Source organism: Sminthopsis crassicaudata, chromosome 5 (assembly GCF_048593235.1).
Source record: "Sminthopsis crassicaudata isolate SCR6 chromosome 5, ASM4859323v1, whole genome shotgun sequence".
NCBI classification, from domain to species: Eukaryota; Metazoa; Chordata; class Mammalia; order Dasyuromorphia; family Dasyuridae; genus Sminthopsis; species Sminthopsis crassicaudata.
The window spans coordinates 114,293,368-114,318,276 of record NC_133621.1 but is presented as its reverse complement, the minus strand read 5'-3'; the positions used below and the strand labels follow the sequence as shown (position 1 = coordinate 114,318,276).

Here is a 24,909-nt window from a genome sequence, read left to right as displayed (position 1 = left end):
AGTTCCAAATTTTTTCTCCCTTCCTCTCTTACCTTCCCTTTCCCCAAGATAGCAAGCAATCTGAAATAGCTCGTACATGTACAATCATTTTAAACATATTTTTATATTTTTCATGTTGTGCAAGAAAAATCAGACCAAAAGGGAATGAGAAAGAAAAAGCAAACAGAAAAAAAGAGGTGAAAATACTATGTTTTGACCTACATCCAGTCTCCATAGTTTTCTCTCTGGACGCAGATGATATTTTCCATCCTAAATCTATTATTCAGCTCATAGTACAGATGAGGAAACTGAGGCAAAGTGAGTTAAGTGACTTGTCAAGATCACACAGCCAGTAAACGTCTGAAGCTAGATTTGAACTCAAGACTAAGAAGTCTTATGTCCAGTTTGGTGCTTTTTCCACTGTAATATATGACTACTATTATTATTCCACTGTAATACATGGCTATTATTGACTAATAGATGCATGCAAGGTGTAGTGAGCTGCCGTCTCCAGAAGCTGCCAGATCGCTCTCTGGGAAGAGATCTGCTGTGTCTTCTACTCAAATCTCTCCGACAGATTCTTCTTCCTGTAACGAACCGTTGTCTCCAGGCAGTTGCTGTTAACTCTTGTCCAAAGAAGTGACTTCCCTTCCTGCAGAGAGCTCCGTCAAGCCTGATGCAATTCAGAGTCTTCTTCTCTTCCTGGAGTGCTGTCCTCTTTATCCTCCCAGAGAATGGGCGTGGGATAATGCAAGGGCTTCTGGGAAGAACCACTTCAGCCAATGGGCTTGCTCCTTCTATCAAGTCAACCTGAGTTCTCACCTTGTAATTGTCCAGAAAACCTGAATTCTCACCTTGTCACTGTCCAGACAACCTCAGTTCTCACTTAGTAATCCTAACAGCAAGGATACCCTGACAAGCATTTATTCACCTAGGATTTAGTATCTGAGAAGTAACAAATGGCTGCTTCTTGACTTTATAACTGTATTCATGGGATTTCCTAGAGTATCTATGGGATGGTTTCTAGAGCAGTTGACACTTTCATGCATTTAGAAAATAATGACAAAATGTAATCTTTAAAAAGAAGTCGAATCTTTCAGTTTTTATGTTACATTCACTTTTTCCTTTTCTTTTTCAGGTTATACATGTGCATTAATTTTTATATATTTTCATATGAGTCATGTTGGGAGAGAAAAAATCAGAATATGAGAGGAAAAAACAAAAGAAAAAAAAAGGTGAAAATAGTATGCATTGATACACATTCAATCTCCATAGTTCTCTCTCTGGGTGTGAATGGCATTTTCCATCTAGAATTTATGGGGATTGCCTTGGATCACTGAATTGTTGAGAAGAACCAAGTATCATAGTAACAGCTTGCTGTTACTATGTGCAATGTTTTCCTGGTTCTGCTTGCTTTACTCAGCATCAGTTCATATAAATCTTTCTAGGCTTTTCTAAAATAAGCCTGTTCATCATTTTTTTTTTTTTTGGTAAAACAATAATATTCCTTGCCTTTGTGTACTTTTTCAGTCACTCTCCAATTGATGAGTATCCATTCATTTTCCAATTCTTTGCCACCACAAAAAGAGCTTTACAAAAATTTTTGCACATGTGTTTTCCCCTATCTTATGATTATTTTGGTATGCAAACCCAATACACACTCACTTTTAATTATATTTCTATACAACCCCCTGCCTGGTGAACTATCTCTTGTAACAAAGAACAAAAATAAGAGTTGTTCAGTCAAACAAGACTGATGCCATATTCAATATATTATGGGGACATAGTCCCCTAACTCCTCAAGGAAAGGAGAGAGGGAGATGCATTTTTTCATTTCCTCTCTAAGGTCAAACCCGATCATTATAATTATACAGGCAGTGTTCCACTCTAGACAACACACAAGTATATATGTTGGCGTGTTCATTTTTCGGGTTGCTGTGGCCAGAAAATCAATCATTTTGTGTCCAACCTTTTGATGATGAGGTGAACAAATCTACACCTAACCAGGCTGGTTTTGAACAACAGACCATTGCAAGTTCCTACTCAAATCTTTCCAAAGTAAATTTATTAGTTTAAGGACACAGCAATGTATTATATAAATATATATTATATATGTATATATCATATATAAAATATATTATAAAAAGCATAATGTTAACTATATTTTAAAATAGAAAGTTTTAGAAAATTTCAGAGAAGAAAACAACAAAAAGGTTTTTCAGGAAATAAAAGGCAAAAAGAAGTCCTTGGGGAAGAAAAACAACGTCCTCCAGGCCTTGGTCTGCAGAGGTGGGCCTCTGGCCAGGCTCCAGGCCCCATGCTGCTTCCTGATACACCAGGGAAGTCCATGAATTGGACCACAGCCACACTCATGGTTTGGGAAATACAGCCTTCAGGACCGTCTTATCAGCACTGGCCTCCCCTTACTCTGGCTCTTGCTCGCCTTATTCAGACAGCAAGGACTGATAAAGACCCCAAACTGATTCAGTGGTAGCACAGTGTTTGGATAACAGGGACGGCAGGAAGACAAGAGTGGGTTGTAAGGGGGTGTGAACGTAGAATGTGGTCACAGGGACTTTGGGTTCTAAAGCCAAATAAATGTTTTTGGAGATGGAGGCCTGTGGCAATAAATACTTCATGGTGAACTTTAACCTCAGAAGAAGATTGTGGGAAGGACTCATGCTGATAATAGATCCATGCTCCAGATGTGTAAGTAGTCCCTGCACATGGAGCAGCAATCTGGAATGTCTACAAGATGCAAAGTCTTCCATGATAGCTCCAGCCTACTTGTCCAGGATCATTAGCCATCACTTCCCTGCCATGCCATGGTTCTGCCAAATTGTTTTTCTTCCTGTTCCTTACACCAAGAAACTGCAGCATACCTCCCATCTCTCTATTCTTTCAGAGGCTGTCCTCCACTCCTAGACCGCCCTCCTTGCTCACTTTTGCCTTGAAGAATCCCCTAGTAGCCTTTAAAGCTCAGCAAAAGCACTATCTCCTACTTGAGGCCTATTTAACCTCTCCAGATACTATTCCCCCAAACTATACCATTTTAAATGTTTTATTCTAAATTTTACAAACACCAAATGAAATGGGCAGTCTTGAAGAGGAGAGAGACAGAGAGACAAAGACAGAGACAGAGAGAAGAGAAAGAGACAGAAAGACAGAGAGAGACAGAGAAGGGAAGAGAGAGCAGAGACAGAAAGAAAGATACAGAGACAGAGAAAGAGAGAAGAGAGAGAAAGAGACAGAAAGACAGAGAGAGAGAGAGAAGGGAAGAGAGAGCAGAGACAGAGAGAAGAGACAGAAGAGAAAGAGACAGAGAGAGACAGAAACAGAGACAGAGACAGAGAGAGACAAAACAAAGAGAGGCAGAGAGAGAGAGAGACAGAGACAGAGAGAGAGAGAGAGAGAGAGAGAGAGAGAGAGACAGAGACAGAGACAGAGAGAGAGAGAGAGAGAGAGAGAGAGAGAGAGAAAGAAAGAGAGAGAAAGAGACAGAGACAGAGAGAGACAAAACAAAGAGAGGCAGAGAGAGAGACAGAGACAGAGAGACAGGAGAGAGAAAGAGACAGAGAGAGAGAGAGAGAGAGAGAGAGAGAGAGAGAGAGAGAGAGAGAGAGAGAGAGAGAGAGAGGGAGGATAGCAGGAGCAGATCAGAATACTTCAGGCTGGGTATACTCTCTGTAGCTGGCTAAAATATGTGTGTGACCCAGAAACCCCCGATTTATTCCTTGGGCTCCAGATGACTTGAAAATGACTGCTGAGTCATGAGGAAGTTCCCACTCAGCAGACTGTCAGAAAAGACAATTGAGGCTGTGCCCTCTTTTGTGCACCACAAGTCAGAGCCCTTCCTGCTCCTGCCCCTAGTACTTGCAGCAAGGGGAGAAGGGGGCTCCCTGTTCCCTCACCATCCTCAGCGGCAATGGTGGCTGGAGCACAGCACAGAGAGGCAGGAGGCAGCTGGGGGCCTCCTCCCCGAGCACAGACCTGCAGGATCTAGAGGATGTTCTCAGCTTGGTGGGCCACTTCATGCATTCCTGAGCCAGTGCTGGCTGCCAGCAGGAGCTGCTTCCTGTGAGTGTAATGCCTGAGAAACTGAGGCAAGATAGAGCTTAGAGAGTTTTTAATATTTTATTAATTGGAGAATATAATTGACTGGACAGGACTCTCATCTCAAAGTATCCAGGGACGAATGTGAGTTCACAAGGATATATATACCTATATATACTCACATGGCTTAGCTACAGGGGTAGACCAAGGCAGGGGTGGAGTCAGAACATTGAGAGTGGGAAGTTTCTTAGAACCATTTGGTTCTGTCAGGATGGAGGGTAGGCAATAAATTCTTACTAAAAGCCAGAGTCAGGATGTTTGAATAAACAGAAGTATCCCCGATGGTCTTATCTCTTGGAATATTTTAGAGGGGCAGTGTCATAAATTCTTGAGGGCAGAAGGAGCTAGGAGCCAGGAAGTCTGATCTGCCCCCTCATCTCCCTTTGACAATTTATAACCTTAGAGCAAATGATCCTCAGTCTTAATGAACTGGGGGAGGGGGAGGGGAGGAGTTACAACTAAGAGGATTGAGGCAGAACAGTTAAGGAAACTGAGGTAGAACAATTTAGGGAAACAGAGCAATAAGGGAAATGGAGGCATAACCAATTAGAGAAACTGAGTCAGGACAATTAAAGAGAACTGTGGCACAACATGAGGACTCTTCTGAGAGGAAAAGGACAACCACAAGATCATTCTGAACCTGGAAGAAATCAGAAACCGTCCTGGCTGTTCCCTGAGTCACTCGGTGCAAGCGTAAGATGAAATTAAGATGTGTGTTCAGCAGCCCCACAAAATGGACAGCTCGATGGAGGAATGTGGGGAAAGCTGTTATTTTTAATAATTGGCTTTTAGGAGGTTTCAGTATTTCTTTTGTGATGGAGGAAATGAGCTGCTATTCATTTTGTACACTGAACATCTTCAAGAGTTTGGGAATTTGGGGGGGGGGGGGAGGAGTATTTAAGCTATAAACTATAAACCTGTTCTAAGCTTTTTTTTTTTTTTTTCCCTGAGGCAATTGGGGTTAAGTGACTTGCCCAGAGTCATACTGCTAGGAAATGTTAAGTGTCTGAGGCCACATTTGAACTCAGTTCCTCCTGACTTCAGAGCCGGTGCTCTATCCACTGCACCACCTAGCTGCCCCCTAGGTTTTATCTTAAAGTGATTCCCTTCCTCACCCCGGAGGGACATTGTAAGATTGGAAGCATAAAGAGCCACAGAGGTTATTTTCCCTCCAGGATCACACTGGAATTCTGAAGCTCCTTCTGCTCAGAGCCCTTCTTCCCTCACTCTTCCCCTCTGCAATCTATTGTCATGAACCTCCTGCCCATTCCTCTCGTTCAAGACTTTATCTCCAGACTCTAAGCATTTTCCTCTGGGTGTGCCCCATTTCAGGAGTGCCTTTCCATATCATCTCTATCTCTTGGCTTCCTTTTAAGTCTCTGCTAAAATGCCACAGTCTGTAAGTCTTTCCCAACCCTTCTTCATCAAAGTGCCCTCCCTCAGATACTACCCCCAATTTATCCTGTGGGACTCTTGTTTGCAAATTTGCATGCAGTCCAACTCCATCCAATAGACTGTGAGGGGCTTAAGAGCAGGAACAACTTTGCCTTTCTTACTACTATACCTGGCACATAACACATACTTAATAAATGCTAGGTGACTGAACACAAAGAAGCCAGCCTCTAACAAACGTTTCTATTTGGGATCAGGTTCACTTTCGAGATCAATTTGGACTCTATGCTAATCCAGAGAAGGAGTCTCAACTTCTGTTTTTTGAAGTTTTCCCAAATCTTAGTGATTTCCCCCGAGACCACTCCCAAATTATCCTACATGCTTTGTTTTCAGATTTTTTTTTTTTTTTTTTTTTTTTTGCCTGTTTTCTCTCCCATGAGACGGTAAGCTCTTTGGGACTGGGGACTATTTTTTGACCTTTTTGGTATCCCCAGTTCTGAGCACAGTGCCCAGCACTTATCAGGTGCTTAACAAACTGTAGTAAACTGATTGCTTGTTGATTGACTTGTTGGTTAACTGATGTCCAGGGTTAGGGAGAGTCAAAAATAGCAGGAAGCAAACTACAGATCTAAGTAGAAATCTTCCAGGATTGCCTTACAGTTTACAAGAACATTTTCATGCACGTTATCTTATTTTGATCCTCACAACAATCCACTGTAATGCAGAAAGAATAGGTATTGCCAATGAGACATGGGAAGCTTAAGGCAGATGAAATGGTCTAGAACCCAGGGCATCTACCCAGTCCTGCAGCCAGCATTCATTCCAGTAGACCAAATTATTCTTTCTCCTTGTACTTTCGTATTTCTTAATCCTGCTTCTCACTTATATACATTTCCTACTTCCCCTTTTCATGTCTTGGGTTAAAGGAAGCCTTCTCTTGCTCATAGTAACACTTAGTGGGCTTGGGATTTGTTTTGTGGACATAGTGGGAGGTGGAGACAGAAGATTGCAATGAAGCTCATTTCCTAGAGTTTTGAAGAAAAAGGAATAGTAGGAATAGCTGCTGGATGTTATGAATTTATTCTGTTCCTATCCATGTTTTAGAAGTAAATGCGTTAGCTATCTGGTTCTTCCCCCTCCCCTCAAGCCCCACCCCCAACCCAAAGACACAACTCAGTATATACACAAAGACCGCATCCAGAGCAAAGAATCTCCAGGCTGTAGCACTGAAGCTGGGAAGGAGAGGAGAGAAAGTTCAAAGAGTGAGGCGGAGTGCAGCCAAGGCCTGGGCTGGGAGCCAGGTAGGCTGGAAGGGGAGAGAACAACCGCCAGTTACCAGAAGACTTGGATGCTGACGATGTGGCAAAATCACATCTGGACAGCTGCTTCTACCACGGGCTTGTTGGTCTAGGGGTATGATTCTCGCTTAGGGTGCGAGAGGTCCCGGGTTCAAATCCCGGACGAGCCCTATTTTAATTGTTTGGTGTTTTTTTGGTTTTTTTGGACATTTTGGGTGAAGAGGCAGCTTAGTTTCTCCATCTTTAAAACTGATCCGCCCCTGAGGTCTCTTGTTCTAGGTTAGACCTTGTTCTAGGTTAATGACTATTTTAGAGCCAGGAACTGCCACTGAATTTCCCCATATGCATCTTGTGCTTATACCATACTAAACGTCTCTGGCTTTCACAAAAGCCAGACAGACACAGGATAGTTTAAGATGCATCTGGGGAACACTGGGCAAAACAGTTTTCCTTATGAGTCAGTGTCCTTAATTGTAAAAGGGCGTTAGCCCTAGATGGTCCTAGAGGTCCCTTCTGGTTCTGACATTCTCTGAGGATGAGAAGGGTCAGGGTTGATGGTCAGACCTCTAGCTTTCCTGGCTTAGTCTCCCTCTTAGTGATTCACAATAATCTTTTTTTTCTAAGAGACTCTGACAGAAGATAGTGAACCAAAAGAGGATTCCAAGAGGACAAACTGCAGGCAGAAGCTAAAGGATAGGAGTAAAAAAGTCCAGTTGCTGAAGTAAAACCCAGAAGGCTGCAGAAAGCAAATGAGGGCCAGGAGTGAGAAACCAAGACAGTCAAGCGAATGATTTTCATAAATCTATAGGAAGGATGAGCTGCTCAGATGGGATTAGGGAGGATGAGCCCCTGAATACAAGGAAGGGGTTTATTAGAACCAACTCTTCTCTGAGCTGATTACTAAGATGACAGGTTTAGGTCATCCACTATGGGCATCCCACGGGGAAGCAGTGTATTTTGGTGGTTAGGGCATTACACTAGGTATCAGAAGAGTTGGGTTCTAATACCAGCTTTGCCTCCAAAATAGCTGTGGGATTGAACAACTTGACCAAATGTCCCTGCCTTAATATTCTGACTTGTAAAAGGGGATAGAGGAAGGCTAGACTAGGTGACCCAGATCTAAAAGTGTTTGTCTTTAATAGAACAGGATTTGAGTTCCAGCCTTAGTAATCAACCCAGTCCCTCAAAGACAGATCAAATGCAGCAAACTACAAAGGAGTTATTCCTGAATTTTACCTCATTCCTGAATCAGAGCCCCTTGAGGCTAATCTGATTGGCCTTGACATTTTATAACAGACCCAGCTGAAAGCCCATCACTAAGGATGATTCTGGGGGTCCTGAGGAATTCAAAAGGCGCAAGGGGAGCCTCGTTAGAGGATCCTGAATAAATTCAAGATAAAATTGGAATCAAACTAAGACTACTTTGGAACCTGGGTTATGGATACACTTCAGTCTCAAGACTAAGGTAAAGAGAGTATAGACAAGTTAGAAAACTGGGAGTTAGTTCTATTAGGTATAATACATGTCTCTATGGGAAAGATTTCTGAGAAATGTGGTATTTATATGTTTGAAATTAACTCAGTAGAGGTTTAGGGATTGGAATTAGGGATGTATGCATGTGTGTGTGGGGGGGAGGGGATTGAATTTGCCCAAATGTCCTCACTTTAGTTTTCTGATTTGTAAAAGAAGGGGATAGATAAAGGCTAGACTAGACCAAGATCAAAAAGTATCTGTCTTTAATAGAACTGGAAAAACTTATTTTTTAAGGTAGGCTTAGTTTTTCCTAGTCTAATAAACTGTGTATATCCTAGCCATAGAAGCAGTTAGGTGATAGTGATTAGAATCCTGGGCCCAATGTCAGGAAGATCTGATCAAATATGGCCTCAGACACATACTAGCTGTGTGACTCTGGGCAAACCATTTAATCTCTGCCTTAGTTTTCTAAATTGTAAAATGGAGATGAATGCATTTACTTCTTAGGGTTGTTGTAAGGATCAAATGGGATATTTGTAAAGTGCTTGGCACAGTGCCAGGTACATAGTAGGTGTTTAATGCCTGTTTCCTTTTCTTTCTCCCATACCACCTCTGTATCTTCTTCCTCCTTCCAGTCTTTTTTCTGTAGTCCTAGTTGATTGGTATCTTCCTTCTTATGACCTCAGGGTGGAAAACTAATTAGATTCACTTTAAATAGAACCCTCCCCTATAAAATACCTGTACTATCCTGACCAGGGAGTTTCCTGAGCAACATGAAGATGGAATGCTGGATCAAATTCTAAGAACAGCTTCTTACAAATCATCTTAGATTCCCTTCTGTGGCCATAGCTAAGATTCCCTTGCAATACTTTGGTTGATCATTTCTTTGCCCTCCCCAGTCCCACTTTTGGGGAACTGGCTCTTTCCCAGCCGATGTGAGGGTTGGTGGGCTTCCTTAGTTTGGAGGTGTCAATCCTGGCACTGGTAAGGGGAGAGGCTGTAGACTGCTCCAGCATCCTTGCTTTGTTGCCTGTGGCCTCTCCACCTCGAGCTTCCTTGAGCATCAAAAATTGAGTTCCACAGCTTTCTCTTAAACAGGTCAAATAAAAAAGCCCATGGCTTTCAAGCCCTGATGAGGCCATTTAATTTTTTCATAAAGTCTTTCTAACCCTAGCAACAACTGATAACCATGTGTACTTGGCAGTGTGTGTCCATGTATGACATTCAAAATTGAAGGATTAGGCGAAGACCACATCAGAGTCATAAGGAGGTATTTCTGAACCTTGGGCAGAAGTGGGTTGGGCTGGGTAAGAGTAGAGATAGCAGGGGAGAGAAGGTCCTGTGGCCCCAGAAAAAAGAAATGAGCCAGGGGGTATCCCTAGGTTTCTAAGCTTCTGAAAAAGGACCAAGAAATCCTGGACTCCATACACACAAGCAATTTGGAAGTGCCCAGGAGAAATCACTTAGCCTATGGGCCTCTATGAGTAGATAGAAAAAACTTTGTGTATATCAATAAGCTTGTGAGTATTTCTGCATTGCTATCACTTTCTGGTGGTGGTACCAATTCCTATAGGAAGGTGGCCCTGGCAATGGAGTCCTGAAGGCAGCCAGCACCCAGAACGTCACTGATACTCAGTAAACTGGAAGGTCTGGCTTTCAGCTGGCATCTGCCATTTAACCAGCTGGATGAGCGGAGGTCCTATAACTTGTCCAATGAGTAACAGAGCCAATACCTTACCTACTAACAGAGTTGTCGGAGAATGAAATAGGATATGTGAAAACATCCTGGAGCACAAGCATGGCACACGTATGCACGTGTGTGGCTGGTGCCGTGAAAAAGCAGTGTAGGAAAGAGAGAGGACTGGCCACAAAGCCAGGACCACACGTACACATGTCCAGCCCCTGACATTCCTGATTGGGAGATCCTGAGCAAATCATGTGACCTCCAGGTCCCAGGTGCCTCTCCAAGGCTACTAATAAAATCACAGATCCAAGCCAAAACAAAAGACAACCCAATGCTATGTGTATACAATTCTTTCGATACATAATGGCAATCACATATCTACAGTAGCTACAGAGTTGACCTGGCAGAAGGCCAAGTACCTCAAACGTGCTTCCCCTGGTTCTATAACCAGCTTGGACTCCACCAATCTCTGCCTTGGCCATCAGAAAAGATTAAGACTTGGCCATCTGCCTAGCTGCTGAATGCATCACCACCAACTCTCCCAGCTTGCAACCACTTCCTCTGAAATTGATAATCAGATCAACTCTATCTTTATTACACTGGCACACCAATACACTTCTATACCCGTGACTCTGACTTGCAGCCTGCTGAGGCCATAGGGCCACCCCCTGTCCCTCATACCAATGTGGTCCCCTCTTCCTCGTCTTCCACTATGCTCTCTGAAGACTGTTTCTATGCTCGCAGAGTCGGGACCTATGGCCCTATCTCCAGAAGTTAGTTTGAATATATTTAATATTTGTTGTTCAACATGTCCAATTCGCCATGAGCCCATTTGGGGTTTTCTTGGCAAAGATACTGGAATGGCTTTGCCATTTCCGCCACCAGCTAATTTTACAGTGGAGCAGACTGAGGCAAATAGGGTTAGGTGACTTGTACAGGATCCCATAGCTAGTGTCTGAGGCACTCTTATCCAGCATGCCCTCTAGATGCCCCATATTTCATATTTACTTCCAAGTATACAACATTTTCTTCTCATAGACCATAAGATCCTTGGGGACAGGGAGTGCTTTGGTCTATATTCCCAAGCACTTTAACAAAGTTACTGTTATGAGGAAAGACACAATAATGGCTTGTGGAATTCGATTGTATTAGGGAAAGAAGAAGGTAGAAGTTCGGCATTTATAAAGAAACCAAATCCCACTTAACAAAGGGCCGTGTGGGACTGTGGATATATAATAAAGCCTCATGACCTGACTCTAGAGGCGGAGGAGAGGGGCATCCGGGAACAAGAAAGGCCCCCATGTCACTCAAGAGCACTACTGAGATCTGGGGTGGAAATATCCTCCCTCTCTGGCCCGGGGTGCTTCTCTGAAACGAGACAAAGCCCAGGGCTGGCAGTTAGCTGGCTGAGGTTCTTTGGACTTGGAGTGTGCTGTGCTTGCGGATGATCATTCATTCCATCATGGGAAACGCCATATTAGAGGGGTGCTCCAGCTTTCCCGGACAGTCTAGATGCGCCAGAGTGCTGCCTCTCAGTCCCCGGTGCTCCTGGGGCAGACCCTCTACCTTGCTTCTCATTGCCTCCCGGTGTGTGTGTGGGGGGGGTAGAGGTGTGTGTGGGAGGGACAGTGCTGAACCCTCTCCTACCGCAGATCTAGCACAGAAGCAATTACTGAACTCAGAAGTCCAGCCCAGCTCCCAGACTGCTAGCCAGTGAACCTGTACTGGCCTTCCTTCTTGGGGCCAAGGCTGTGGCGCGCAAGGAGCCCCGGATTTCTGGGTCCCTTTCCTAGGAGCAGGGCAGGTCGGCAGCAGCGAGCAAATTGGGGGTGGGGAGGGGCTGGACTCTTTGGGACCCTGGGCAGAGAGAGAGAGAGGCTATTCCCTCCCTCCCCACCCCCGCCAGTGGTTGCGTCAGGTAGGCTGGGGAGGGGGGAAATGATGGAGAAAAGAGGGGAGCTGGTGGGGTTGGGCTAGGTCCCCGCCTTCTGCACGCCCTCCCAAACGGCTCCTCCTCTTCTCCTCCCGCCCTTGCTCCCCAAGGCTCTGCGGCTTCATCCCTCAGCAGAGCGGGCCGCGGCTGCGGCCATGGACACGGAAGCTGGGGATGGACCGGGAGCCATGAGCTGGAACAGCCAGTGCTCAGGTCAGGGCTGCAGTTCACCTGGCTTCTCCCATCCTCTGTTCCCCTCTCCCGTCCTCCTCCCCCGCTGCCCTTCCTCTCCTTGTCCCTTCAGCGCTTCTTCTCGGTCCGCAGTTCTTCCTGCCTCTCCCTCCCGAGGCCGAGATCTCCATCTTCCCCTCCCTTTCCCCCCTCCCCGCATGGCCAGACCCTCGGCTGCAGCCCCCCCCCCCCCAGAGGCTTTTTTTGTCATCCCGGTCCTAGCTGCTGCTCTAGAAAGCCGCTTCACCTCCCTTACCTCCCGGGCTGGCCCGGGCTCCTGGGGGAGCACACATATTTACAGCCCTCTCTTACCCTAAGCATAGTGAAGAGTGAATAACTGGAGGGGGAGCGCGGGAGGGGGCGGGGAGCGGGGAGAATTAGGTGGCAGTGATGGGATTTTACTCCCAGTTCAAATAACAGAAGCCCCCTTCCCATTGCCCCTTCCCTAATCCCCAAGCTTTTTTCTCTTCACTTCTTCTCCCCCTTCCATTTCCTCTACCTTCCTCCTGCTCCCTCATCTTCTCTCCTAAATATTCACCCTCTGCGCTTATGGGGAGGGAGACAGATAGACAGATACAGATACACACAGAGACAGACACACGGAGAGAGCTGGGTTTTGATCAATCTTGACTCTTCAGTCAACAGCAGAACTGGAAATATGGGGGACAAAAAGCAGCCGATGTGGGAATCAAGAAGCTAAAATTGGCAGGAGAAGGGAGGAGAATGATTTAGAGAGTCAGGGGCAGCAGCAAAGGTGGGTGTGGAGGGGAACTGTGGTAGGCTAGAGATTCACAGAGGCAGGGTCAATTGCAGAGCTGGGGGTGGGGCTGATAGATGGGGACCTGTATTAGGGAGAGGTGTGTGTGTGTGTTGGGGGAGAGGTGTTCACTGAGTCAGAAGCAGAGGTCTGTTGTGGAGGGGAGTCACATTCAGGGTACACGGCAGAGCTGGGGATGGGGCAGGACAGGCACAAGCAGCCGACGTATGGGTGTTAGAATGGAGAATTGCCACAGATAACAAGCTAGCAGCAGAGCTGGATGTGGAGGGTAGGTAAGAAAGCAGCCTCAGAAGTGACCACTACAGTAAATGAGGGGGGTCAGTCAGGATTAGAAGTAGACCTAGGGTGGAGGCTAGAGCAGATGGAAGCAGTTGAGGTGGGGGGAAATCAGTCAGGATTAGCAGCAGAGCATCCGCAGCAGCAGAGATGAACATTTGTTTTTTGGGGGGAGGATCAGTGACAGAGGCAGGTGCAGGGATGGTAATGGGGGTGGGGTAGAACAGAAAGCAGCCACAGAGCTGGGAACTGGGACAGGATAGGCAGGGTGGTAGGACCAGGGTCAGCAGCAGAGCTGGGGCTGGGGTGACAGGGTAGAGGAGCTGGAACCAGCAGAAGTGGCAGGAATGGGGAGGTGCTTTCTGGATTTACATCAGACATCCTTGACTTAAGAAGCCTAAGGTGGTTACGCTCCCCAGTCTTAACTATGCCTGTCCCACTTCTTCCACAGGATTTCCAGTACCCCCTGCAGGGTCCTGTGAGGGATCTGAGGGCTGTGAGAGGAAAAAAGGCCAATGTTGGGGGTCCCTGGAGCGCTGGGGTCAGACCATGGATGGTAAGTTTTCTTGCCCTAAGTGGTTTTCTTTTCTTTCTCCCTTCCTACTTTTTAATTCCTTTCCTCTCTCCCTCCCTTGACCCCATCATTTCTCCTAAATTTTCCCATAATCCTCACCTCAAACTAAGGCCCAATTGTCGATTCGGACAAAAACCTATCCTCACTGTTTCCTGAAGAGGCCCAACTTTAACTAGGGTCTATCTTGTGGGATAGGAGGAAGTCACACCATAGCAAAATATTTCCTCATGAGCTCTTTCATCTGAACCACTGGTCTTCACTTCATCCCCACAAAATTGCTTGTTCCCACCCCCAAGGTTGTAGTTTGCCTTTCAAGCTAGACTCCCTTCTCCCCACAGCTAGACCTTCAAGGTTGGAAGAAAGGCATCATGGTAGAAAAGTCCCAATCTTAATCACAGGGCTGCAATCTGCTGTTGCTACCATTCAACCAACATTTTGCTGCTCTGCTAGCCATGCATCCCTCCCTGTACATTGTTTAAAGAACATATTATCATGTAGGTCACAATCCCACATTTGCCTTTCTGGAATCCGAGAGCTACTTCTTTCATCCCAGATGGCTTCAAAGGCTCCTACACAAAGTCTGATTTTCCTAGATTAGTGGACAAGCAGATGCCCTAGAAATTGATTTTAGAACTGGACGAGAGTTTGGAATCAATAACCTCTAAATTTCTTTCCAACTCTCTAATTCCCTATTCACTTGCCCCTAGACTCCAGGAGTCAGAAGTGGAAGCCAGGTGTCCATGGGAGAGCTTTCCTTCATAGTTTTGTCTCATGCTTTTGAGGCCCCACCAAAAAATCCTGTCATTGTGAGAGGTCCCAACCAAATGAAACTCAGTTGGCAAACTCCAGGAAGACTCAGGGAAATGAAAATATCCTGAACCCAAGTTCTACAGAGGGTACTAATGCATCATCTTTATCTGGTTATTTTAGCTGAATGTAACAGTCACAAATTTGAGAAATCTCAGCTAAAAAAAGATGATCTTGATGCTGGTGTGTGTGTGTTTCTGCATGTCTGTCTGTTTCATAGGAGAAGTATTGCTCCCAGCTTTGTATGAGGAGGAAGAGGAAGATGAAGAAGAGGAGGAGAAAGAGGAGAAAGAGAAAAAGGAGCCACAGGACAGTGATGTGAAGTCTCTACAGGGAGGCAAGCCTCGGGGGCTGAGCCTCACTGAGACAGAGCTGGAAGAGCTGAGAGCCCAGGTACTGCAACTAGTGGCTGAGCTGGAAGAGACAAGGGAGCTGGCTGGACAGCACGAGGATGATTCACTTGAGCTCCAAGGTAAGTGGAATCTAGGGTCACAAGTTCTCTACCTCTCAACATCTTCAAGCGTGATCTTCACATCTGGCAAAGCTCTTGAAAACTAAGAAGGGGGAAGCTGGCAGGAAGAGATGGAAGCCTTGACAAAAGCCAGGATGTTCTCAGGACTTGGGACCTCTCCTTAATCTACTCCTGCTTTGTTTCAGGACTCCTGGAGGATGAGCGGTTGGCCAGTGCCCAGCAGGCAGAGACCTTCACCAAGGAGATCCAGAAACTCCAGGGTAATGCTAATATTTGATGTAGAAAGCAAGGGATAGGGGGATGGCGAGGTGGGCTCCATTTTACCATTTTTCAAGGGACTAATCCCATCTCTCTTACCACTTTTTTAGTCATCCAAGATGATCTTTTCAAAATTAGAGAAGCTAGCCCAAATGTTCATGGGGACTCTTTGTGCCCAACCTAGAGTAGAGCATCCCGAGCTCACATGGGTCTGATAAGCCACAGGCAGACACACTAACTTGACTGATAACATTTTGGTCCTCTTCGAATACGAAGGACAGCAACCAACCAACCTTTTCTTTACCATCCTCTTATTTCCCCTGTCTCTCTGGATTTCACCTTCCACTTTTCCAACCATCTTCCATCCTCCTGTCCCATGCTTAGCTCTTTCCCCCTGGCCCTTCTCTCTTTATTCACTCATTTTCTATTGAAATTCCTCTATCTCACTCTTCTGATTCTTCCTGTCTTTTTTGCCTCTAATCTCCTTTTAACTTACGCATCCATTTTCCTCTGATGCTCAGGTCAGTGCCAGAGGTGGGTAACCCAGCTGGATGTTGGGATAGGTGGATTAGGAGTAGGGGCAGGGTCACTCCAGTTCTGAAAAAAACTTCAGCATGGAGAGTGCCGCATGCATCTTGGCTTGGCCATATTCCTTGACCCCTGTCTCTTGCTTCAGAAGGAATCAGGATTAGGGCAACTGAGTCAAGCAGAATCAATAATACTCACAAAGCTGCAAAGTTGTGTAATAAGGGCTTGTATTCAAGAGGGGCTCTCTTTAGCTACCAGGAACCCAACAGATGACCTAGAAATCTCTTCCCTTGTGCAGCTATCTCTGAGGAGCAGCAGGGTAGGTGTTCCAGATCCCTCAGCAACATCAAGGCGGCTTTAGTTGGCTCCTTCCAGCTTCCAGTTTCTGGGAGATGTCCTAGAAAACAGCTTCAGAGCAGCCCTCCCCAGGGAGGCAGGCCAGTGTGGGACAAAAGGAGGAGGAAATGGGGAAACAAAGAACAGAGAGAACAAAGAGACGGGCAGGAATAGAAGCAGACAGCTGGGGCAAAGGGAGGAACAAAGAAGAGCCGAGAGAAAATGACAGAAGGCAGAGAGGTAGGAAAAAGGCAGACCGTGAGGTAACCATGGATAGAATGGCCAGAGTCCCAAGTCAGCGGCCCTGGGTTCAAATTCTGCCTCCGCTGCTATTCCCAGGACGAGTTCAGAGAAGCTGATGAATGTTCCTTGGCTTCCATTCCTTATCTCTGGAGACATCAGTAACCTGGGACCCTCAAACACGCTCGTTCTCAGGAGCCCTTTGCAGCTGGGGTCGCTTCCTGAGGTCAGCGCAGCTGATTCTCTTGCTCCGGGCTCTGAAGCGCGGGCCGGATCTCCGAGTGTATTTATAGCCGCTGACTGTAGGCTTCAGGCAGGGATCCAGTGCTCCTGCGGACCGTGCACACGCCGGCAACGCGTCCGCCGGGCCCAGGCTCTGAGCTTAAAAATATCTGTGGGTCACACGCGCCCGTGCAAACCCAGAGGCAGAGGCTGAGGCTGGGGAGGTTGTGGAGGAAAAAACTGTGCGGGCAGTCAGAAGAGCAGGGCTCCTTGCTGGGCCCTGACCCCGGCTCTGGGACCTGGGCTGCTCTCTCCTTATTTGTAAATTAGCCAGCTCCGCCCCCCCCCGGGGGCTGCACGAGGTGTCGGGGCAGTGCCGAGTCCGGGGCGCACGCAAAAAGTGCTTGTGACCCCTCTGCTTCTTAAGACGCAGACTACTGGCCGGTCACGTGGTTATAGGGCATCGGCGGGCGGAATCGGAGGCTGATCCTGGGACTGAAGTGGTCCTCCTGGACGCAGTTTCCTTATCTGTTAAAAAAAAAAGGGGGGGGGAATGAGGAGTAGAGAGATCCTTTCCAGCGCTCTCCTCACGATTCCGTGGTTCTCCCCAGCTTATACAGCGAGCACACGCATTATGCCCCGGGCACACGCGCTGACACCTGCCCATGCGCATACACACACACTCACCCACGTGCGGCCCGAGGCAGCCGGATCAGACCGCATCCCCACCTTCCTGCAGGGGGCGGCAGAGCGTTTTTCTCTCTCTTCTCTCTCTCCCTCCTCCCCCTTCTAGCTCTTTGCAGCTCTGCGCCCGTGCACTGCCCGTTTCCGCCGGCAGGGGGCGCGCGCCCCCGGGGGGGGGTAGGCCGGGCCCCTGGCCGGCAGGAAGCGGCTACTATAGCCCCACGGGGCCGGGAGGGCCACGCGCAGAGGGGGTTCACCCAGAGAAACTACTAAGCGAGCCGGCGCAATGGAGTCCCTGACCAGTGAGTGAGAACCGACTCTCCGACCCGGACCCAGACCCCAAAGCCCAAATTCGGCGCAGAAACCCCGCCCTACCGCCAATCAGCACAGACCCCCTCGGAGACCCGCCTCGTCCCCTCCTGCCCCTTTTAAGGCCCGCCCTATTCCTGCCAACTCCCGGCGAAGCCCCGCCCCCTTCAACTCCCAAACAAGCCCCACCCCCGGCGCCCACGCCCCGCCCCAAGCCCCGCCCACGCCCGCCAATTCTCCACCTGAGCCCGGCTCCCGTGCCCCGGCCCCTGCCCGCCTCACACCGGACGCTGCCTCCAGCTCCGAGGTGGGGAACGCCCGGCCGAAGGCCGTAGGATTTGGAGATGGAAGGGACCCGGCCTCAGCCTCCACCTAGGACCTTGGCCACTCCCTACGCCCGCTCTCTCCCTCACACTACGGTCGGTCCGTCAGTCAGTCACTCAGCGAGCACTGGCCCCGCCACGCGGCCAGGGGCTGGTGTGGTTCTGGGCCTCTTACAGAGGCCAAAAAGAGAGAGGGGGGGCCAGGCCTTCTCTCCGGGAGAGGGAGAGGGCTCGCAGCATGTACATGCTCAGTAGAGATGAGATTTGTGCAAAGTAAGTAAGGGCAGCGCGCTGCCCACCTGCCGCTGGCGGCCGGCGCCGGAGCAGCTTGCCTAGTGTGGGGGGTGAGGCCCTGCCGCGGCGTAGCCAGAGGGCACCTGACACGGACTCAAGGCCAGAGCTCCCGGGGCCGGAGCGGGCCACCTCCGCCAGCGAAGTTAGGCGCACTGAGAGCCGGCCTTGGAGTCAGGGAGCCCTGAATTCAAGTCCTGCCTCGCCTAGCAAGTCTGTGGCCTCCGCTTGTAAAGTGAAGAGACTCCGGGCCCTTGAAGGTCCCCTTGGATCTCCATGTATGTGGTGTGTGAGAAACGGCCTCTGTCGCCCCTTCTAGCTCTGAGGACCCGAGGAAGTGGTGGGGGTAGAAGAAGGGCCAGAGGGAGTTGCTCCCCACACGAAAGCCGGTAGACAGAGCCCCGGTCACTGTGGAAGAGTAAGGCCAGAGGAAGGGGAAGCCCGAGGCTGCCTGCTGAGCCGAGGAAGAGGAGGGAGAAAGCTGTCCCAGCACCAGGGCCAGCCTAGGCCCGCTTAAGGACGCTGATGAGCTGAAGAGGAGATGTCAAAAGGCCTTGAGTGCGGCCTGAGGATAGGCCCTGGGGGGGGGTAGTCCTTATGAAAGAGGAATCTCAGTGATTAGACGCGGCCCCCAGAGGAGACCGAGAGCAATGGTAGCCCTGCTCGGGAGCGGGCTTGGTGTCAGGAAGAAGGCGAGATGTCTGAACGTGGGGAGGTGGCGGGCCCTGGAGGACTCTGAATGACCCCAGTCCTGTGTCACCCGAGGGGGCACGGACGGCGGGAGCTCAGTCACAGTCTGTTCTGTGAGGTGGCTTTTTGCCGGCAGAAGTACTTTTTAGGCCCTCTCTTTCAGCCATTCATTGGAGAAACTCCATCAAGGCTCTCAAGTGACGCTGCCACCTTTCCAAGCTCATCTCACGCAGCCGGGCTCCACACCACTGCCGGGCTCCCCGCGTGTGTCACGCACTTTCTGCCTTAAGAGTTAGAGCTGGAAGGACCTTCAAGGTCCCCCAGCCCAAGCCCTCGTTTTACAGCGAAGGGACTGAGGCCCAGTCCCCGCTCCTTCCTCTCTTCAGGACTCACTTCTTAACCTCCTTCCTCTTAGGAGCCTTCTCCGGATGGCCCTCCTCTGCAGGGATCGCTCCCCTGACCCTCCCTGCAGGAATGATCCGTTCAGACTAACTGACTTCTTATGTGTTTGCATATTGCTGCTTTGTGACTGCGCTCCAGTTATCTCACTTGTCTGTGTTTTGTATTCCAAACTAGACAATAAGCTCCTCAGAACCAATACTATCCATTCTAGCACTGAGTTCTAGAACTGAGGCAAGCATCGAAAACATGCCTGGGTCAAGCACCAGGAAAGGTCCCTCCAATTCAATTTTATAGAAAATCTTTTTGGGGGGAAGGGGTGTGGAAGGGACTTTGGACCCAGGAACCCTATTTGGTGGTGGGAAGACAGAGGTCAGGCTTCTTCCACCAAAGCCTGCCCCTGGGAGGCTGGTACTGGTGGTGAGAGCAGGGAGCGGTGGGAGCGGGCTGGGGGACTGGGCAGCTGGGGAGGACTTTCTGGGTAATGAGGACTGGCCTTGTAGTCTGGGACCCTGGGTGATCTCTCCCTGACCTTGTAGAAAAGTGTAGAGAAGATGCTGGCCTGCATTAAGAGAGGATAGTTCCTCTACTGAGAGTTCCCTGTACCATTGAAATCCCTAGACTTACCACAACTACTGTTGGTACCTTCTAAATTTGGGTACACTGGCAAAGCCTGGTTGCTCATTCCTAGTTATAGTTCTGAAGTTTCCTGCTGTTAGGGATTGTCTTTTACTACTTTTGTTCTCTTTCAGGAGCTCATTCTGTGCCCAGAGTAGTTAAGTAAATACTCGTTAAAGGAATGACTCCCAGCCACCCAGCTTTACTTACACTGCTCCTATAGCGTCCTCACTTCTGAGTTTTATCCCTGCTAGTGCCCCTTACTTTCCTTATTTTCCCAATATTAGATTTCTTTGGAGATAGGTATGACATATAGAAGTCCTTAGAACAGAGGCATCCAAATTTTTCAGTAGTGTATCATATGTTCGAAAATCTATTATGTGTGTGCGGCTCACATTAACCTAAATGTATAATTGCATTCAACCGGTCCAAGCCTGCCAGCATGACCCCTGGTGTCAGTCACAAAGGCAGCTGGTATTGGCTACCTAGCTTATATGTGCTAGCTAATTAGGTTAAATAAAACTGGGAGATTGAAAAGATCTCATGTACAATCCAACTTGGGCTCGGACTGGCTGCATCTGGCCGATGAGCCACAAAGACGCACATCCTTTTGAATCCTTATGTTTCCTTGGGTAGGTTTAGGATATTAAATTCCTATTGTCCCATAGAGCCACCACAACATGTAACTAGAAGCAGTGACCAGTTGTGAACACCCAAACTAACTCCAGGGGAGCATACATCACTGGTTTACTTGGATGACTAGAAAAAACATAGGGAGAGTTGGAAAAAAGATGAGGTGTTTGTAAAAAATGAAAGGCTTGGCTGTGTTCTTTAATCACCCTCCACTCCTGGTCCAAGCTCTCATGGCCTGACTAATGAAGCGGGGCTCCCTTCTACTCTTCACTCTTAGTTTCTTGGCTGGTAACCATTAAATATCTTTCTCCTACTATGGGCAGAGCTATTCCTCTCCAATGGGGCAGAGCTTGGGGCCCCTAGAATACCCATAAGGGAAAAGAATTAGTTGTTCTCTGGGGATCCAATGGATCTGTGCGCCAGTTGTCTGACAGCCCCAATTTCCATCTCTCCTAGGTGAACTAAGATCCCTTAGAGAAGAGATCTCCATTCTTGAGCAAGAGAAAGAGACTGAACTGAAGGACATAGAACAGGAACTGCAGATGGCCCAAGACGAGATCCATACTCTGCGACAGGCAGCAGAGGATGCTGCAGTGGAGCATGAGGGTGACATAGCCTCTCTGCAGGAGGACCTGTGCCGCATGCGCTCCCAGCTTTCGGGCATGGAGCGCATGCAGGAGGAGTACGAGATGGAGATCAATTCTTTGCGGTCTGAGATCCAGTTGAAGGATTCTGATCACTCTGAGAGCTTGGTCCTCTCAGATGTTAGCTTGCTGCAAGGTACCAGGGCAATTTTTTGGTTCCTAGGCCAGGGAGGTGGGGACAAGCTAAACAGAGGAAGGCAGTGGGGAGGTCTCCATTGACGGCTGGGTGCAGTACCTTTGGGGAAAGTCTTCTGAATCTGGAGTACTGGACTTTGGCTTCTCGGGTTAGTTGTTATTTTTGGATAAAATATGAATGATAATGGCTGTAAAATATGAATAATAATGGAGTAGAAAGATGGGGGATTCAAGGTTCTCTCTGGTTAAGAAATATCGACAAGATCTACCAGAGTAAGACCATTAAGAACAGTAGTTTCTATCTGGTCATTCAGTTGAATCTGACTCTACATGATCCCATAGACTTTGTCCATGATGTTTTCTTGACAAAGATATTGGAGAAGTTTGCCCTTTCCTTCTCCAGTCTATCCCCATTTTACAGATGAGAAATTGAGACAAATAGGAGTAAAGTGGCTTGGCCAGGGTTACACACTAAATGCCTAAGGCTAGATTTAAACTCAATTCTTCCCGACTCTAGACCCAGCACTCTATCCTTTGTATCACCTAGCTGCCCCTAAAAACAGTGGTAGAAAGGAGAAGAGACTGTGCGATGTTAGCACCATGACACAACTTTGGGAAAATGAAAAATAGAGGAGAAATCTTGCCTGGTAGCCAGAGTCAGTGGTGATGTTAGGCATGCAGGGCAAAAATCCCAGCCAGTTTACAAACAGGGCTTGCCTTGCTGAGAAATCATTCCCTGGAGTTATTGTGGCCTTTTGCCTGGCAATTTCTAAACCAAATCCTGGCTTTCGGTCTAGTGCTCCACCTCATTAGCCTTAACAACTCTTACCACAGGAGAGAGTGGCTTCAAGTACATCTGAAATTAGACGGGAGGGCAAAGAGCTTGACCCTAGTAACTGCAGAGATGTCCCCAAATTCAGGGATTCCCTCCCCCACCCAAGTGAATAAGTCTCAGTTCTTGTCCAACTGTCTATTGGGACTGAGAGCAGAAGAGACCTTACTTTGTCCTGAGCACAGATTTAGTTTTGGAACTTTAGGAAGCCACTGTTCTATAACCTGCTTGCAATGTGGGTTAAAAGACAGGTGGGCAAGCCTTCCTAAGCAGGGAAAAGTCATTACCAGCTCTAGACTGGGGAGTTATTTTGGGAGAATTTGGACCCAAGGTAAAGGAGAAGTAAACATTGGTGCATTATCATGATTGAATAATCAAGAACGAGGTCAAGTCAAGGCAACATTTATTAAATATAAGCAAAGAGTAATATTATAATATTATAAATAATACTATACTCTGTCAAAATTGCTAATTGGCTAGAAACACAATGAGTACAGTCTTGTGTTTGTGGAAGTAATCAACAAGAATAACAATAAGACATGTTCTAAGACATCTTCAGAAGCTACCATATTGGCTAGTTCCTGAGGTTTTATGACCTCCTAGAGGGTTAATCAAAAGTTAGCAGATTCTTTCAAAGATTTCTGAGAGTCTTATTTCCCTTGGGGGACCCTTTTAAATGCTTGAGAGTTTCCGAGGGAGCCAACAAATAAACCATAAAGGGGAATCCCATAATCCCCACACATTGGGCTTCTGGGAGTTATCTAGATCAGTCTGTTCATGCCAGGTAGATATAGGGTGGCAGAGAGGTCAAGGGACAGCAGCTCAGCTTTCGTTCAATCTTTGTCACTTTTACAATTTACAATTGTTATCCCAGAGAGCTGCCTAAAGGAAGGGAAGATCTATTTTCAACATAAACTTAAGATAACAAGATGTTAGAAGAAAGCTTTGAGAGAATCTGCTAACATTGGATTAACCTCTAGAAGCCAAAGAATCTCCAGAACTAGTCAGTATAATGGTTTCTGAAGGCATGTTAGAAGGATGACTAGGGAACAAGGGCAGCACTGCCTTCCCTGGGGCTTGTCTTCCAAGGAACTCTGAGTTCTGGCTTTGAACCTTCCTTCTGGCCTTTGGGCATCAGTGAAGCTGGTGAGCTTCCCCTAGTCTCTTCTAGAGGAGGAAAACAGAAGCCAGCTCTCAGTGCTGTTTTTCCTTAGCATTCTTCATTATGTTTGCTCTCCACAGAGGAACTGCAACAGTTGCGGGACCGTTGCAACCTCTTGACTGAGGAATACAATGCCCTGCAAATGAGTAACAGCAGCCTGTGTGAACAGCTTGAGGAGATGGAGTCCCAGAGGTATTGCAGTGAGGATCCATTGGAGAAATGCAGGTAGCCTGGCCTCTCTGTAATTCTTTGTGCAGCTGCCCCACTCTTGCCTTTTAGGGAATGCTAGAAAAAGATGGTAGGTGGTATTATAACCGAGGAAACCAGGGAATATCTCCCCTCCTGCTAGCAGGTAGAGAGACACAGAGTCAGAGAGACAGACACAGATAGGCCCGAGCCCCTGGCCCCATCCAGACCAGATCATCCCATGTGCAAAGGGTTCCTACTACTAGGACTGATCTGCAGAATCCAAAGCCCATTCAGGCTCTCCCCAGAGTCTGATTGGATCTGGCTCTGAGGCGTATCCAAAAGTAGCTCAGATGCAGTCTCCATAGGTATTTTAGCAGTGACTTACTCTGTCACCTGAGGTCTTCCAGATATGGCAATAAACTGGTCCTGAGCTAAGTCCCAAGCTTGTCTTAGATCCATCCCAGAACCCACTAGCCTTGAAAGATTGTGGTGGGTGCAGCTCTCTAGGAATCTAGCTTAGTATGTAGCTGAGTGGGTTTGAGGATTTCATCCCAGTAGTCTCTTGTTGTTCGGCCTTGGATGGTATTGACAGATATAACACTGTCCCATTGTGGCTTTGGGGTGGTGGGTTCCAGAGAAATGAGGATGGCAGAAAGATGGTCAAAGAAGATGATGTCAACAGCTGCATGTCAGACTTCAGGAATGGATATGTTTGTGGATCTCCTATACCCCTGTGAGGAAGAAGAGGAAGAGGAGGAGGAAGAATCTGAGAACCTTCGGCAACAGCTTCACGGTGCTGAGGGGCACGTGCAGGAGATGCAAAAAAAGGTGGGCACCATCAAGGAAGAATGCTTTCTGCCACTTCACTTTCCTTCTGTGGTGGCCTAGGGATAGACATATCTATTCTATTCCGTGAACTTTTCTAAAAGCACCCACTCTGTGAAAGGCACTGTCCTAGAGCCAGGGACACAAGGATGAGAAACCACTCAGTCCCTGCTGTGAATGCACTTAGGGTCTAATTGAATGGGTATGCTATCTACATAGACAACATGGGGGTGTTTGTAAGTGAAATCCTTCTCTGACACCTTACCTTCCCCAAGGCCTGTTCCCTGTGTTCATAAGCTCTCCCTGCCATCCTTCTTCCAGTGTAAGGACCTGCATATTGAACTACAAGAATTACAGAAGGTGCATCGGGCCAGTGAGGAAGAGCAGAGGCGCTTGCAGAAGGAGCTGAACAATTGCAGGGATGACATTCATCGACTTAAAAGTTCCCAGGATGCCCTTATCAAAAGCCAGGTAACCCCTTCTCAGGGGAAGGAGAGAAGGGTAAAAGAGGTACCTGCTAGAAGTTGCCTTGCCAGGTGAGGGAGGGAGACCTGATGCTAGGCTAGACTTAACTAACCTTT

The 24,909-nt window shown here is 47.7% G+C and overlaps 1 protein-coding gene, 1 long non-coding RNA gene and 1 other non-coding gene across 15 annotated transcripts in view; 2 read left to right on the top strand and 1 right to left on the bottom strand.

Moving 5' to 3' along the window:
• The first annotated feature begins 6,880 nt into the window (after positions 1 to 6,880).
• Positions 6,881 to 6,952, top strand: TRNAP-AGG (transfer RNA proline (anticodon AGG)). The gene has a single exon. It is a non-coding gene; the product is annotated as a tRNA-Pro (tRNA).
• Positions 6,953 to 11,962: 5,010 nt separating this feature from the next.
• CCDC136 (coiled-coil domain containing 136) overlaps positions 11,963 to 24,909 on the top strand; it is a 28,030-nt gene continuing 15,083 nt past the window's right edge. For 4 of the 13 annotated variants that reach the window (XM_074267985.1, XM_074267989.1, XM_074267983.1 and 1 more), the window contains exons 1-8: positions 11,963 to 12,085; positions 13,609 to 13,713; positions 14,759 to 15,010; positions 15,196 to 15,270; positions 20,998 to 21,321; positions 23,395 to 23,539; positions 24,139 to 24,331; positions 24,650 to 24,799. In XM_074267985.1, coding sequence (XP_074124086.1) covers positions 12,028 to 12,085; positions 13,609 to 13,713; positions 14,759 to 15,010; positions 15,196 to 15,270; positions 20,998 to 21,321; positions 23,395 to 23,539; positions 24,139 to 24,331; positions 24,650 to 24,799 — 1,302 coding nt within the window. In that variant the 5' untranslated portion in view covers positions 11,963 to 12,027. Of the gene's footprint in view, positions 12,086 to 12,280; positions 12,344 to 13,608; positions 13,714 to 14,758; positions 15,011 to 15,195; positions 15,271 to 17,459; positions 17,581 to 19,467; positions 19,565 to 20,997; positions 21,322 to 23,394; positions 23,540 to 24,138; positions 24,332 to 24,649; positions 24,800 to 24,909 lie in introns of those variants that run through there. The other 9 variants (XM_074267995.1, XM_074267994.1, XM_074267991.1 and 6 more) reach the window with 5 other exon arrangements.
• Positions 16,007 to 19,442, bottom strand: LOC141543115 (uncharacterized). The gene is made up of 2 exons (XR_012482337.1): positions 19,285 to 19,442; positions 16,007 to 17,122 (listed from the first exon to the last, which is right to left on the bottom strand). It is a non-coding gene; the product is annotated as an uncharacterized LOC141543115 (long non-coding RNA).